Raw genomic sequence first — 14,819 nt, 5'->3', positions numbered from 1 at the left:
TTCATTCATTTATCCTTTATATTATTGTATTTATAAATGATTACCTACCAAGCTAAAAAATCCATCTTTCACTTACCCTTTATCAGTAACAGAACTATGATTTATATATAGAGAAGGTCAAACCAAATACATGTACACATGAGAATGTAAATATGCACACACACTTGTTTGTGCATACATATATACATACATACATGCCTATATATATATATATATATATATATATATATATATAGTTAAGAACACTATGGGTAAATTATTCTATAAAAAGAAATTTTCACACTTTATAAATATATTTAATTATACTAATCTTTTTATTTTAAAGAAGACAAATTTTAAATTTTTATGTAAACTTGAAAAATAACTATATTAAAATTTTAAAAGTATCTATTGTGGAAGATATTTATAAAGAATATTTTATAAATAATGTTTTTTTTTAAAGAAATCTATAAAATAATGCATTAAATGTTGACTATAAGGAATCCACCCAATGTTATAGTAGTGATAACACCTAAGGTTATAGGAGTGATAACAATTCAATTTAATTTTATCATTTCAATTAATATAAAGTATTATAAATTTTCAAAATTCAATCTGAATTCAAATTGAACTATTTTTAAAATCAATCTGATACAAAACAAATTGTGCCAGTTCAATTTTCTTTATTGGATTTAAAATTTATTTTTTACATATTTATTCCATAAAAAAAAAGAAAAGAAAAATTCTCAACCTAATATTGTGATTTAGCAATAACAATGGAGTGCTAAATCTAAAGTTTAATTCAGTTAACTTACACAATTATCCTTAAGAGGTGACATACAATAGAGTTAAAGTTTAAATCCTAACAACTGCAATATTTTCTCCCATGCCGCAGCCTCTTATGTATAGAAAAACCAGACCAGATATTTGACTGCAGAACTCCTTTGACTTGCTTACCCAAAAAATAAAAAGGAAAGGAGAATTTAAGATATTGAGATTTAGTATACAGTGTATACTTGATTAATGGCCTTTAGATTGAGCATTTGTCTCTATTGCTTCCTTGAGCTTTCTTCCCAATGCAAAAGCCAAAGGAGGAGGCACAGCATTCCCAATTTGCCTATGCTTGTGTTGGATGTTACCAGCAAATTTATAACTATCAGGGAACCCCTGTATGTGCAAGGCAAAGCAATGTTTAGTCACCACTCACCTGAAGTTGACGATACAAGAAGACTTTTTGAACCACATACACATACAAGTGCAACTTGCAAAATATACTAAATTTTTACATTAATTGTTTTGGAAAGATCAGTCGGTTGCACCACAAAAGTTGCAATTAATTCCCCATCTATCTTAGGTAACAATTAGAACAAAGTGTAATGAGAGCTGTCTCGCTCAGCCCTCGCAAGTACTAATCGCTCTTTGGATTTTCTAATTATTGCAGAGGTTACAATTAGCTGTAAACTATTGTATTCTAACTCATTATTTGGAAACTAATTCCTAAACTTTAATCATCCAAAGATGTTGCAAGAAAAAGAAAGTTCCAGGAGCAGACTTACTTGGGAACGAGCACATTCTCGTACTGTTATTATTCTATCCTGATCAGGATGAAAGCACATCCCGACTTTCCCCATAGGTTGAGGATCTGTCACAGAAGTCGGGAAGTTTCCTTCCCAGTCCAGCCTCCCAAAAAGGCCCTTCCATTGATTATGTCTTTTGGCTGTGTTTGGCAGGCACCAAGGTATTAAATCAGCTGTTTGTCCATTGGACAACCGAACCTACAGCACAAATAGCGAAATAAGTACAGAACCAATAAGTTTTGCAGGAAATATGAAAATTGGAAAACATAACATCAATATGCTAAATGGTCGTCATAGTACATTTTTCTTTAAAATTATAGAACATTATTCTGTAAACTTAATTGGAGTTTAGCTAAAGCATAAACCTTTTCTTCTGGGAGGTCACGCCAATCAGCACCTCGTCGTCTTGGGATTCTCTGACATCGGATCAAATTTAACTCATTCATTTCCTTGGAAATATGATCAGCCAACACCAACGTATTCCTACGGATGTTCTTTTGAAACCAAGATACAGGATCACTTTTGTACTGAGCAATAAAAATATAATATAGTTAGAGACCGAGTATGGTGGAGTTATAAAAAAGATAAAATTTACATCAGATGTTTTCAATATCATCCCACCTCCATAGTTGCTATGGAAGCCCCATTTCGAACAGCTGGAAGCTCCCCAATTGCATCTCTAACAGTTATTGCACGGAATGGCGCTCCATTTGCAGTACTTCGAACAGCAGCATATTGGGAATTTCCAGATAAGGTGACCTTAAGCTCAGAACCAGCAAATACATGCATTGGTTCAGGCCATTCAGGGAGTGTTTCCTCAGGAGAAGCTGCCCATATAAATGCACGTTTGCGAGACTGAGAAACACCATATCCTCCAGCTTCCAAAACACCAAACCTCACCTGTTTTAAGAAACAAATATACCAGTCAGCAGGTTAAAACGTTTTCTTCTCTTCTCCAATACAACAGAAGCAACAAGTTCATTTTGTATGAATGCACATAACACTTGTCAGGCCTAATACTTAGCGACACCTGATGACCCATTTTCAGTTTTACCAAACTTTTATTGTTACTGAAGCAAAAGGAATTGAAATCTCCAATATGTCATCTAAACTATTGGTAACAGGATGGTGCCTTGCAGAATCATCCATAATTTCACTTCTGGAAGCTTAACTCCTACTACAGTAAAAGGGTTTAAAAAAAAAAGAAAAACCACCTACCTGATAACCCATCTCAAGCAGTGAAGCTAAAGTTAACCGAAATGTTTGTCCCTTATTGAATGATACAAAATTCCTCACGTTCTCCAAAAGGAAAAAATTTGGGCAAAAGTAATCAGCAAAAGATAAGAATGACAAGATCATCTCACACTGGACCTTACTCCATGTGCTCTGATTGAACCTATTCATCCCAGAAAATCCCTGTAATAAGAAAAAATATTAAATAATTATGGCCTCAGATAGTAAATTAATTAGCTCCTTTGTGCATCATTACGATAGTTTCAAAATCAGATGCTAAAAGACTAGAGGTGACATTTAAGATATACCTGACAAGGGGGCCCTCCATTGATAAATTCTACTTGTCCTGGATGAGGCAGATTACTAATTTTCTCGTTATCAAGTTTTGCTGCTAACTCGGCTGCTTCTGGAGTTGCTATACAGTCATCTGCATCCCCATGTTCTGACATGATAGCCCTGCATATCAACCCATTAACTACCAATGAAATGAGAGAAAAGAGAACTTGTCTCCTAGCCCTTTTTAAAAGTAAATAATTTACAAATGTGAAAAAGTTAAATAGATAAAAGTACAATGTCAGTGATTGCATCATGTCTTTCACACAAAATCCTATTAAGAGAAGTGTGGTGAGAATGGATGTTAATCTAAGGGACCTCAGAAATAGAATGTTAACTGTCCCTTGACACTAATTTAAAATAGGAAATGGAATGACCTTAAGGTCCATAATACAATTTCAGCAAGCATGTCTCTAAAACACATCCCAGTTAATAAGAAGAGTCATAGTTATTGTGACTCAGCAGTCAGCTCTAATTTAGGAAAAACATAACCCGCTGAAAGCAACAACCTTAAAATCACATTGCAGTTCTCAACAAACACCATAGCCTCTGGATGGTTAAGTTTAAATGCTTCTCCTGCAGGCTCTTCATATTCAATTGCCCACTTCGTGTGTGACACACCTATAAGCATTTAGTGAGAGAATCAACAGTAAATCTATACTTTATAATAAAACTTGAGCTATAATTGGTTGATGGTGGAAGCATAACTAAAAATAGTTACCTGCTTTCTGTAAACCTTCTGACAAGCCACCACAACCAGCAAAAATATCTAGAGTAGCAAGGCGATTCAAAACATCTTTCTGGTTGTCAATATCACTGGACTCAGTTTCTCCTTCTTTACACTTTCCCTTTTTCTTTCTATATGCAGCATCATCAACCACCCTTTCTTTAGATGAATTAAGTTTGATATTAGTTGGCAACTGGCCACAAAAAGGATAATTCATCATCAGAGGAAGATGCAGATTATCCAGAACAAGCAGGAAACAAATGTCTTGTGGTATCAATGATAAGGTTGTAAAAACAATTTGAATATATCATAAGACAAGTAGAGATACAAAAGCTACCTGCTTGATAGATCCCTTATCAGGATCATAAAATTGGTCGCAAAAGAAGACATGCTCAAATATTACAGGGCCATCCAAAGGTGGAAGATCATGTTTCTTCCTAACCTCACACTTCCCTTCTATAGCCACAATTGGAACTATCAATGTTAGCTCACTGTAATAAACCTGAAAAATTCAATTACAAGATGCAATTAGGTAGAACATGGATGACATTTAGGTGTAACAGAAAAATAAGAAAGAACCAAACAAAGAGTTTAATGACAACATAATGAAGAGAGGTCAAACTAAAGATCAAATGTCTTAGAATTGAAAACACAAATCCCCAAAAGCACCACTCCTTCAACTTAAAAACATAAACAAGTTTCGTGGGTGCGCAACAAGATAGAACGTGATTGAATGCCAGCCGATTGATTGCAAATATTATACAATGCAATAGCAGAGACCTGGGATAAAACCCTTTCACATAACATTATCCTGTGGTCGACTCTGCAACTCTCCATATCAATCTAGGAGACTTAGGATTTTTTTTTTTTAAACAGTGGTTTAAATGCAAGTAATTGTTTTAAAGCAACTTATAAAATATGACTTACTTCTCGAATATCAGAATTGTAGGCATTCTCCACTGAAATGTCCTCTGGTCTAAAAAATCGCCTAACTTTAACATTTTCAGATTCAGGGTTAGCTTGTTTGCAACCAGTAGAAACCTCAATCTCTACCAACTGGCAAACAACATAAGGTTTTAACCCTATGTTTCTTGTACCCCTAAATGTTTTCCGTTCCTTTCCATCAGTTTCAAGATAGAGTGGTGCTAGGTAAACATAATCATGAATGTAATACTCAGTGCCCCTAAATGTAAAACCATTCCTTGGAAAATTTATCTTGAAGGTTTCCTTCTCCCTTTGAGTTTCCTTCAATGAACAAGAACTGCAGACCCCCGTTCCAAGGCCCATGGGCAATGGAAGCCGAAAGAAGGCTCCTCTTTCAGGCCAATACAGGCTTCTACAATAATATTCCATGGGCAAGCCTTTCCTTTTTCTCTCGTCAGCCCTATCTCTGTCAGCCTTATCCTTGTTGGCATTATCTTTGCGATGCTGATATCCCCAAGGGCGCAGTCGGATTTCAGCTAGCACAGCTTCTTTAACATCTTCCAGTTCAAAATCCAAGCAATCATGGGTTAAAAAGACCTCCCTTGAACTGGAAATGTTGCCAAGAACAGTTTGAACTCCTCTCACCATCAACCTGCCATGAACAATTTTTCTTCCGTCTTCTTTTTCATACATATACTCAATAAAATATAGAGAAGGCAATTTAGCAGGTCCAATAGTTTCCAAAAGAACAAAACTACCTACTGTAACTAAAACCCGACGAATATAAGCCCGTTTATAAAGAGCCTCACCGTTAGGCGTCCTCCCCACCATTTCACCGTCCCATTTAACATTGTCATTCAAACAGAGTGATTTTCTTGACATTGCAGCCAAATGAGGTTTTTCATTTTTTGTATCAACTAGCATCTTTTCCTCTTCAACATCTTTAAAATCTTCTTCTCCATTTTCTTCTTTTTCATCATCAATTTCTTCATCCACTTTCACTTCATAAGTATCCATCTCCTTTAATTCAGGTAAGTAGTTTGAGTAGTATTCTTGCCATATCCTGTTTATCAGTTTTGTGGTAGTTGCTGGCATAGCCTTCCTTTTGGATTCCACAAGCTGCATTGCAGCTCTTGGGTTCATGTTCACTTCCTTCTTCAGCACCACCTTTTTCTTTACCAACCATTTTGTATGATGCCTTTCCTCCATTTTTTCCTGAAGACTAGTTACAAAGGCACACTTCCTGATAGTATCGTCAGGAAATTCCATAAATTGCTGCAATAAAATCTGTCCATGGACCACTACATATCTTTCTACAGCAGCTTGATTGGAGGATATGAAAGCAGGGTGATCTTTCTGATTTTCAGAAATTCTGCGGATAACATCCCTAAAAGAGAGGCGAGCCACTCGGTTTTGCTCCTTTAACATAGTGATAATACTGACTGCAAGCCTGGCTGTTTTTAGAACTGGTTTGTACCATGGCGCATAATGTTTTGAAGGCTCTCCAAGCCTATACCTGACAAGAATAGAAACGGAAATAATAAGCATTTAACCATCCAGTGAATTTTCAAAGCAAAGATTAAATGAAGGTAAATGCATTTAACAACGGCAGATTTCCTTGCTCAGAATTTAGACAAAGAGATGAAGGTAAATGCTACACAAAGCATACTCTATGGAGAATTTACTTGCAGAAAACAGAAAAGAAGAGAAAGAAACAGCAATTTAGAGTTAAATATTCTTCTACTCTTTAGAAGCTTATTATTAGCTTTAGTTTTAGGTTTCCTTTTCGAGATTAGATGTAAAGTACCAGGACATATCTGTTCGAATTGATACAGAAACCATTGAGGCTCCAACTTCAATCATCCATTCCTTTACTGCACTCAAATAAATTGGAATCCCTTCCACATCCTGAAATCCAGTAGAAGTAGACTGCCTAGGATCAGCATCAAGATAAAAGCCACTTCCATCATCAGCTGTCATAATCCCAGACCCATAAATCGTGACATCAATATCAGCACAAGATTTCATTGGAAGGAGCTCCAAAGAAATCATCCGGGAGTCTGAGTTGTATAGTGACCAATTGTGCAGCATGTTATGAGGAAGGTCTTCAGGATTGTTTGTGTCCATATCATTGTCAAAGATAACATACTCATCAGTTTCTTGGATACCACTCTCGTAGTATGCAGGTAGAGGATAATCATCAGCAATCTCATCCTCATTTATTTTAGTATAGTACTTTCCCAATGAAGCAACAGGTCGCCGATTTTTTTTGGGCTTCATTGATTGCCAGTACTCTTCTTCCTGCAGCAACTTGGCCAATTTTATATCCTGATCTTCTTCAGTCCGAGAAGCAGATGAACTAGACGGCACCCTTTGCTTGCCATCACAAATTTTCAAACTTGTATTCAGCACCCTGTCTGATGTAGTTACTCTTGAAGACACAAAACTTTCATGCTTCTTACTCTCATCACGAAGGGCAGCTAGCGTGTGCAAATCCCTAAAGATCTGATCATTTTTCTTGGATGTCTCATCCAAGCCAATGAGTTGATTATATATAAACTCACCTTGAGAAATGATGAAATCTTTAATAGATGTCCCAGGAGGAAAATTCTTGGTACCACTCATGGAACGGACAACCCCTGCAAGCAGTTCATCAATACTCAGATCAGGTTTCCCTCGGCTACTCCTTGATAATTTTTTGTAAACCTCCACACAAGCACGAGCCTTTTCAAAGAACAGATTATATGTTCCTCTGTAGCTATTTGCAGGCTTCAAACAATCATAATCTGCCAAATCAGTGGAAACCCAAATGACTGGAAAGCCATCTTCATAACCTGATATTGCCCAAGATTCAATCCTTCCAAAACTTTTGCATTGAAAACCCCTTTGCATCCCTTTTTCAGAACTTTCTTCCAGTGGAAGAATACTTCCAGATATAAATAAGTCTTTAAATTCAAGTATCTCAACTGGCTGTGGGTTTTGATCAGCGTCATGGAATATAAAATCTGTCAACCTCCTGTTAGGTCGACCGGAATCGACCTTTCCAGCAGTCATGCCTATGGCTATAATCTCATTTTCCACAAGGTTAACCCTTTTCGACTCAACAAGAAACGTTTTGTCTGAAAAGTGAACTGATTTTTCCTTAAAATCTGAGCATGCAGCTGCTCGCCTTGGCATTTTCCGAGAACCAGATGCCTTATCAGGATGCTCAGAACTATCTCTTTTCTGCTTTGGCTTACTGACAGCTGACGGTTTGAAATCTGAGTTATTGGCAATAGAGTTTGAAGAATTTGTTTTACCATCAGTCTCTTTCGCCATCCCTAGAAGTATCCAGTCAGAGGAGTAGGAAGACAACACATGTTAGTCACAAAAACATAAATTAATGAAACTGCAGAAATAGATGGAAAAGTAATTGAGCAGATTCTGGATTATATACCAAGATGAGAAACTAAATCAGCAATTATGCACCGATTAATTAGAACACCATAAAACTGGAAATAGTGGAAAGCCTCCGGGATATTAGCTTCTATTCTGCTAACAGCCCGGCAGTTATAATGCATGATAATGTAATTGGAGCCTATCATAACTGCTTCCTAGCCTAAGAAATGGAATGTTAAACATTGCAAAGTATGCAACCACAATATGTAGTGGATAATAATCATGTCAAAAGAACTCTTCAAAGAGCAATCCATGAATCTAAAGGAAGGATATGACTTTTACTTGTAACGATTCCCATAAAAGCTAGGACATGCTGCTTTAATAATGCATACAGAATGTTTAAAATACTAATGCAGAAATAAGAATGAGTAAAGATGGCTAGCTAGTCTAAAAGGCAACATTGTAAATGTGAAGCTTTGCAACTATCAGTTCATGACAAATAATGAATTTCAAACCCCAAAAGGTTGTAAAAACTAGATTACAAATTCAAAGTTGTCCATCATACTAGATGTTCAATATCAAATAGTAAGCAGTTCAGAGAACATGCATCACAGGTGCCCAAGTTGGTTATCCAAAAATTTAAAGGCAACAATTTATGAAATAATTCACAAACCTTAATGCCTGCATGGTTGCATGCACGTACAAACATTGGAGTTGATGAAAAAAGAAGCAAAGTCCATGACCGTTATGTATTACTACACTATGAGAAATGGTCTCAAAGGAATTAATTAACCAAGATAATGATGCTAATTAATTAAGGATAATTAATATTACTAGCTTTTACTTTGTAAGAAAGGTGAGTTTCCCCTAATTATTGAATTATATAGATCTTGCTAATTGCTTTATAATATGGTACAAAACTAGATCAGACAAGCATAAAAGTTGAGCTTCCCTAAATTATTGTATTGTCTAGATCTTTCTAATTGCTTTCTAACATGGTACAACACTAGATCATGGCAAGCATAAAAGTTGAAAGTAAAACAGGCGGGTATAAAAGAAAAGAACATGCAGGAAGTAGAAACTACATGCTATGAAAATGTACTCCCATTCTTCCTTGGCATGGTTTATCTACGAAGAAATCTTATGAGACATATATATTAAATTCAATTCCAATACAAATTTAACCCTCAACTTTATAAAAAAAAAAAGTCTTACATTGATTGATTATTGATGCTAGAAAAATATTTTAGTTGCAGTAAAATTTATGAGATTAAATATATGTGGTATTACCCTGCATAAGACTGCCAATAAACTCGCTCTACAAGAAAGAAACTAAAATCCCTTCGTACCAGTATGGCTTTATGTTTAAGCACAAATTAATACGAAGGCAACTGATAAAAATATTTTTTCCGATGCATAGTTTCTAATGACCAGTGCTAATCTCTTTGCAGGTTCTTTATGAGGCAGGGGAAGAAGACAAACTATGAAACAACTATGTATTCTCACAGTGAACCATCAAACATAACTCAACCAGGCCTAAATATTCCAAACAATATGTCGAAGAGAGATATTAAAACTAAGAATTGTAGATATATATGTATGTATATATATATATATATATATATATATATATATATATGAATTCAATTACGTAATCTTAAAAAATAGACTAAAGCATACCTAGATATGAACACATGAACTATTACATAGCATATAGAAAAATTGAAAGCATGAATGATTAGCCAAAAAGTTATATTTATGAGAGATATGAGATTGAACATGAAACCTATTATTGCAAATTATTATTGACTTAATTTGATGCCCTAACAAACAACATATCTTCATTCTTTTAAAATAAAATGGTTGATTAAAACAATAATAAAATAAACCAACGTAGGAAAAAAATGTAAATTTGCAATAATATATGTAGTAATTGAAGCATGAAAAGCAAATTGATTATACCTCCAAATTCAAATTAATAGTATTTAAAAACAAAATGAGAATCTATGAAATCAGTCTCTCTTCTCTCTATTTATAAATGCGGATTAGAGAAAAGAGAGACAGAAAATAGAGGAAGTAACGCTTAAAAAGGGTACCAAATCAGTAAAGGAAAGAAATAGCAAATGCTGACCTCATCGATTCCTTGTTGGTTTCTGAATTCCTCGCTTTCAATGCCCATTGTTTTTCCAGATTTTCTCAGCGCTTCAAATCTTTGTTTTTTAGGAAATGCTTTAAACTTGCTGTTCTGGCTTGCCCTTGGGCTACCCATTGCCGTCTGTCTGCTGAATTCTTAGAATTTCGTTTGATTGCTCCACTTTTAAATTGCAAGCGGCGGGAAATTTGCCAGATTGCCACATTCCACCACTACAATTAAATATAAACCCCTCTTTTCCTAATTATTACACATTTGGATTTTTTAATTTTTTCATATTTTCACAACTTCAACCTATTTGTCAACTTCAATTTGTAAGTAATTTTGATTTGATATATGAGTTAATGCATCCAACTGGTCGTGTTTAATGTATGAAACAATGTTTAGTCATAAATTTTAAAACATTTATGAGTATAATTATAAATCAAAAACTTTTAATGACTAACTATTAATAAACATCCCTCATTTTATATATATTAATACTATGTAATAATGTACATTGCATGTAAATATATTTTATTAATTTTTTTAAAATTATAATTTGAGAACATATATAAATTATAATGCATAAATATCTAGGTGACATGCCTTTTTGAAATAAATTTTTTTAACACATTTAGGAGACAATTTTTTTTCCTGAGAACTTGCAACCATTATTTGAGTAAGGAGAACACGCTCCACCAAATTCTTCTTTTAATGAAAGCACTTTGGTAAAGACTAATGATGGAAGGAAGGTAAGATTTAAGTTTATTTGCCAAAATTCTAATAATACACTTGTATAGTGTATTACAACATGGGATATTAAATGGATAGGAGTTTAGACTCTTTAAATGTGGAATGGTGACTTGCAAAATTTTCTTGAGTATATCAATTGTATTAATCTCATTTAGGAATATGTCTTGCTAAGAGGATTTTAATAATAGTTGAAAGACTCATTTGTCATTTGGTTAAAAGAGTCTAACTTATTTCCATCAGCATCATAAAGAATTCTGATAAAATTGTGAGATTGCTTGGCTTGAACCACTTTGTTAAAGAACTCATATTCTAGTCTGCAACATTTTATATTATGTTGTAAAGAATAGATCAAGGCAAATGAAAATAAAACATCATAGGATATTAGAATTTAATCATCTTATGAGTGGAAATCTTCTTCATGTGGTCTACATTATGATGGTTCAACTTCAGACTCATTTGACCGTTAAGGGTGGTTAGCACCAAAAGGATAAAGGTTACTAATGTCGACCATCATGCATTATTAGTAATATTGACCGCTATATCGACCATAATTTTACAAATATCTTTTGGAGCCTAAGATATATTATTTACAATCATTATCTTTTAAGACTTACATATAATTTCTGGATACCTACCTTTTAAGGCTAAGATTAAAAAAAAAAAAAAGCCCCTTAAATTCAAAGTGAGTTTATGCTAAAACTCATAAAACACTCAAGATAATATCATACTTTTTTCTATCAAATAAAATTTATGTTTTACAAGTGATTTTGCAAAATAAAATTATCTCTCAAGGGTTAGATATTTGATAATTTATTATAATGAGAGACACATAAAGAATGAATACAATTTGAATACAAGAATTGAAAGAATTAAAGCAAGCACTTGAAAGATATTATTAGGGAGGTTTTTTTTTTTACATGTATGATGTGACAAGCGAGGTGGATGGCAACGAAATAATATTTCAAAATATTGGTAAGTTTGTTTCCATAAATAAAAATGTTGGCCTAACACCTTCCTATCGAGTCCTAAGCAAATCCACAATATAACTCAATGTAAAGTGATCAAATATGGTTGAAAAATATTAGGTCCTTTTGATGGTGGCTTGATACATGGTTAAATTGGTGTTTTTGGCAATAGTATAGGCTATAAAACATAGAAGAATAAAATTTACAAGACCCTATTTTGAGAATGCAAAACAAATTAAATAATAGACAAGTAACGAAAATGCCACTAATAGTGAACAAAATAAATTCATAGCAGAAGAAATGTTTGGAATACAACACATCAGATAGTTTGGAAGAGGAGAAATGGTTGGCTATATTAAAGGGAGAGTAAATAATCTAACTAACACTTAAACTTAAATGCTTGTGGAATAGAGCAATAGTGGTTGTTGATCTTTCTATATTCGTGTTTTAGATGATGTCTCATATTTATAACTATTTTAAATGAAGGAATTATCTAGCCAAATTACTCTTATCCACTTATTAGATGAGGTAAGACTATTATTCATTAGCTGAAATTAGTCATTCATGGTAATAATATTTTGTCAATAATGTCAGACATTTCTATTTTTAGACTTTTATTTGGTCATAGTGTAAAATTCCCTGTTGTAACATTGGTGCCAATATCCCGCGGATATTTCTTATTATGATTGTTGTTGGTTCCATCTTAATTAATGAAGCACATAGAATAATAAATGAGATTATCTAATCACATGTTTAGATAATCTCATTAGGCTAATTAATCTCCCAACTCTACTTACACATCCTAACGACTATTCAGGAACTTTTCAAGAAAAGCTTAATAGCAAGAAGGGAGGATTAGAGATGTCGCCAACCATTTCAATAGCAACCAAACCACCATGGTTTAACTCTCGTGACGTGTGCTTGGGCCATGTTTCAATTGATAATGGATTAACTATTATATACTTGCCAAATCATGCATGATATTTGTTAATTAAGGCATATCGTTGTCATGAAACTCATAAAATAAATATGTCTTGTAAAGACAATCTTAATGACTTATAATTATGAGATTTCTATTGCATCAAAATATTATTTTTAAATTATTTCTATTTGAGGCATTATCAAGATAAAATTGTGAGACTATAATGTGTTATGTTTTACTGTTAACATAAGCAATTGATTTAAAAAATTGAAGTATATGGTTACTTGAATAAATATGGTACATGTTAAAATAATAAATTTACTTAATTGGCAAAATGCTATTTGGAATGTTATTTTAGTTTTTTATATAAAATTTTTTCTCATATGACAATTGTATAAATGATTCTATGCTTGAAATCACTAAATATTTTATATGCGATTGTTAAGATTTGGCGCTATTCTATAAGATTCTATTCAATTATGTATAAAAAAATAAGTATTCGATATGACATAGAACATATGGAGGTAGTTGAGTGTTTAACAGATGATGCATCACTCTAAATAATTAAAAAAAAAATCTTAATCATTCTTGAAATTATAAAATGATTTTTAAAAAATCAATTGATTAAATGGTTAAAGTTTTAATTAATGATCAAAAGGGTAAGAGTTCAAATCTTACTACTTAAAAAAAAAGTTTTTCTTTTTTTAAAGCCAAAACTTTAATAAAAGCTAGTTTACTACTAGCACATCATGTCGGGTACTTTCAATTAAAGTTGGTTTAATTTTTATAGATCATTCTATTTTCATTTAAATAGAGTAAGAGTTTTATACATGTTATGAAGTTTTTATTGTATCAAAAAATATGCAAAGGAGTTTTTTACGAAAAGTTAAAACTCTTATTACATGAAAAGAGTATGGATTCTTGGCACATGGTATTATTTAGTGAAAACTAAATTTAAAGTAAACATAATAAAAAACTAAACTATGCTAACTATTAAATGATACAAAAGAAGAAAATGCTAACAATAAGTTATCTCAATCACAATAAATAATTTGAAAGTCTCTTCTTTCTTACCGTTGATCAACTAAAACCAATAAAAGTTGTAAAAAATCTGCAACATACAAAAGCAAGAAGAACATTAAACTTTAAATAGCATTATATGCTAAAAAATTAATTAGCAACAATTAAACCAAAATTTTATATTTAAAATAAATAATCAATTACTTTTTGGTAAGATGTAAAAAATTAATAACCAAAATAAATGATAAAGCCAAATAATAAGGTGTGTTTAAAATTAAAAAAAACAAGAAAAATTTTCTTAAAATCAATTGGATTTTAAACATTGCCATGTTTTAGAGTAGAGGGATATATATATTTATTTATTTATATATATTGATGTCCAAAGGATTAAAACCTAATAAATATTGTCCACCTTTTTAAATAATTGCTTAAACTTTACTTCTCTTTTCATGCTTCAATCTTTTTAGTTATTGGTGCTAGACTGATTTCAGAGCCGATTGATTGATTATCTCGCCAATCCACCCGTTCTCGCATAATGTTTTCCATTTCTTTTCTTTTTGGATTCTCTTTATCTCTCTTTGGAAAGCTATAAAAAAAAAAAAAAAGAAGGAAAACCCAAAGAAATAAACATCCATAAAGAAAAATGAAAGATGGAGACACGTCTATGAAAAAAAGCAATAAAAATAATAACTATAAATCTCTTGCAATCATAGAAAAGTCCACCATTTTACTTCATTGATATCTTTTGTGTCTTCCCACTTAAATCTTGAAAGTAATAAATTATCACATTTGAAACTAAAGTGACTAAACAACTAGGTCTCTTTCAGTTAAAGCATAAAACTTCAACCTATATATTCCACATACATTACATCCT

General features: G+C 32.7%; 1 protein-coding gene across 1 annotated transcript; it reads right to left on the bottom strand.

The window, feature by feature from the left end:
* Nucleotides 1–650: 650 nt before the first annotated feature.
* Nucleotides 651–10,520, bottom strand: LOC111278868 (DNA (cytosine-5)-methyltransferase 1B-like). Its single transcript, XM_022865570.2, has 12 exons — nucleotides 10,283–10,520; nucleotides 6,581–8,093; nucleotides 4,777–6,289; nucleotides 4,187–4,351; nucleotides 3,844–4,042; nucleotides 3,632–3,743; nucleotides 3,098–3,245; nucleotides 2,775–2,972; nucleotides 2,178–2,456; nucleotides 1,922–2,083; nucleotides 1,536–1,754; nucleotides 651–1,146 (listed from the first exon to the last, which is right to left on the bottom strand). The coding sequence occupies exons 2-12, from the start codon at nucleotides 8,089–8,091 to the stop codon at nucleotides 1,000–1,002; spliced, it is 4,653 nt and encodes a 1,550-aa protein (XP_022721305.2). The 5' UTR covers nucleotides 8,092–8,093; nucleotides 10,283–10,520; the 3' UTR covers nucleotides 651–999.
* Nucleotides 10,521–14,819: the final 4,299 nt, after the last annotated feature.

The sequence above is a fragment of the Durio zibethinus genome, chromosome 8, assembly GCF_047325235.1.
Source record: "Durio zibethinus cultivar Kanyao isolate XHJ-2024 chromosome 8, ASM4732523v1, whole genome shotgun sequence".
Lineage (NCBI taxonomy): Eukaryota > Viridiplantae > Streptophyta > Magnoliopsida > Malvales > Malvaceae > Durio > Durio zibethinus.
Note: the sequence above shows the minus strand (reverse complement) of the source record. Positions and strands in the feature narration are given on the sequence as shown.

Bases quoted from the DNA above. Each gene is read 5' to 3' on its own strand.
- LOC111278868 (XM_022865570.2), bottom strand. From the start codon at position 8,091: ATGGCGAAAGAGACTGATGGTAAAACAAATTCTTCAAACTCTATTGCC. The intron at 2,973-3,097 runs GTATATCTTAAA...TTCTTATTACAG, and splicing joins ATGGAGGGCCCCCTTGTCAG to GGATTTTCTGGGATGAATAG. The intron at 2,457-2,774 runs GTAGGTGGTTTT...TTCTTAAAACAG, and splicing joins TGCTTGAGATGGGTTATCAG to GTGAGGTTTGGTGTTTTGGA.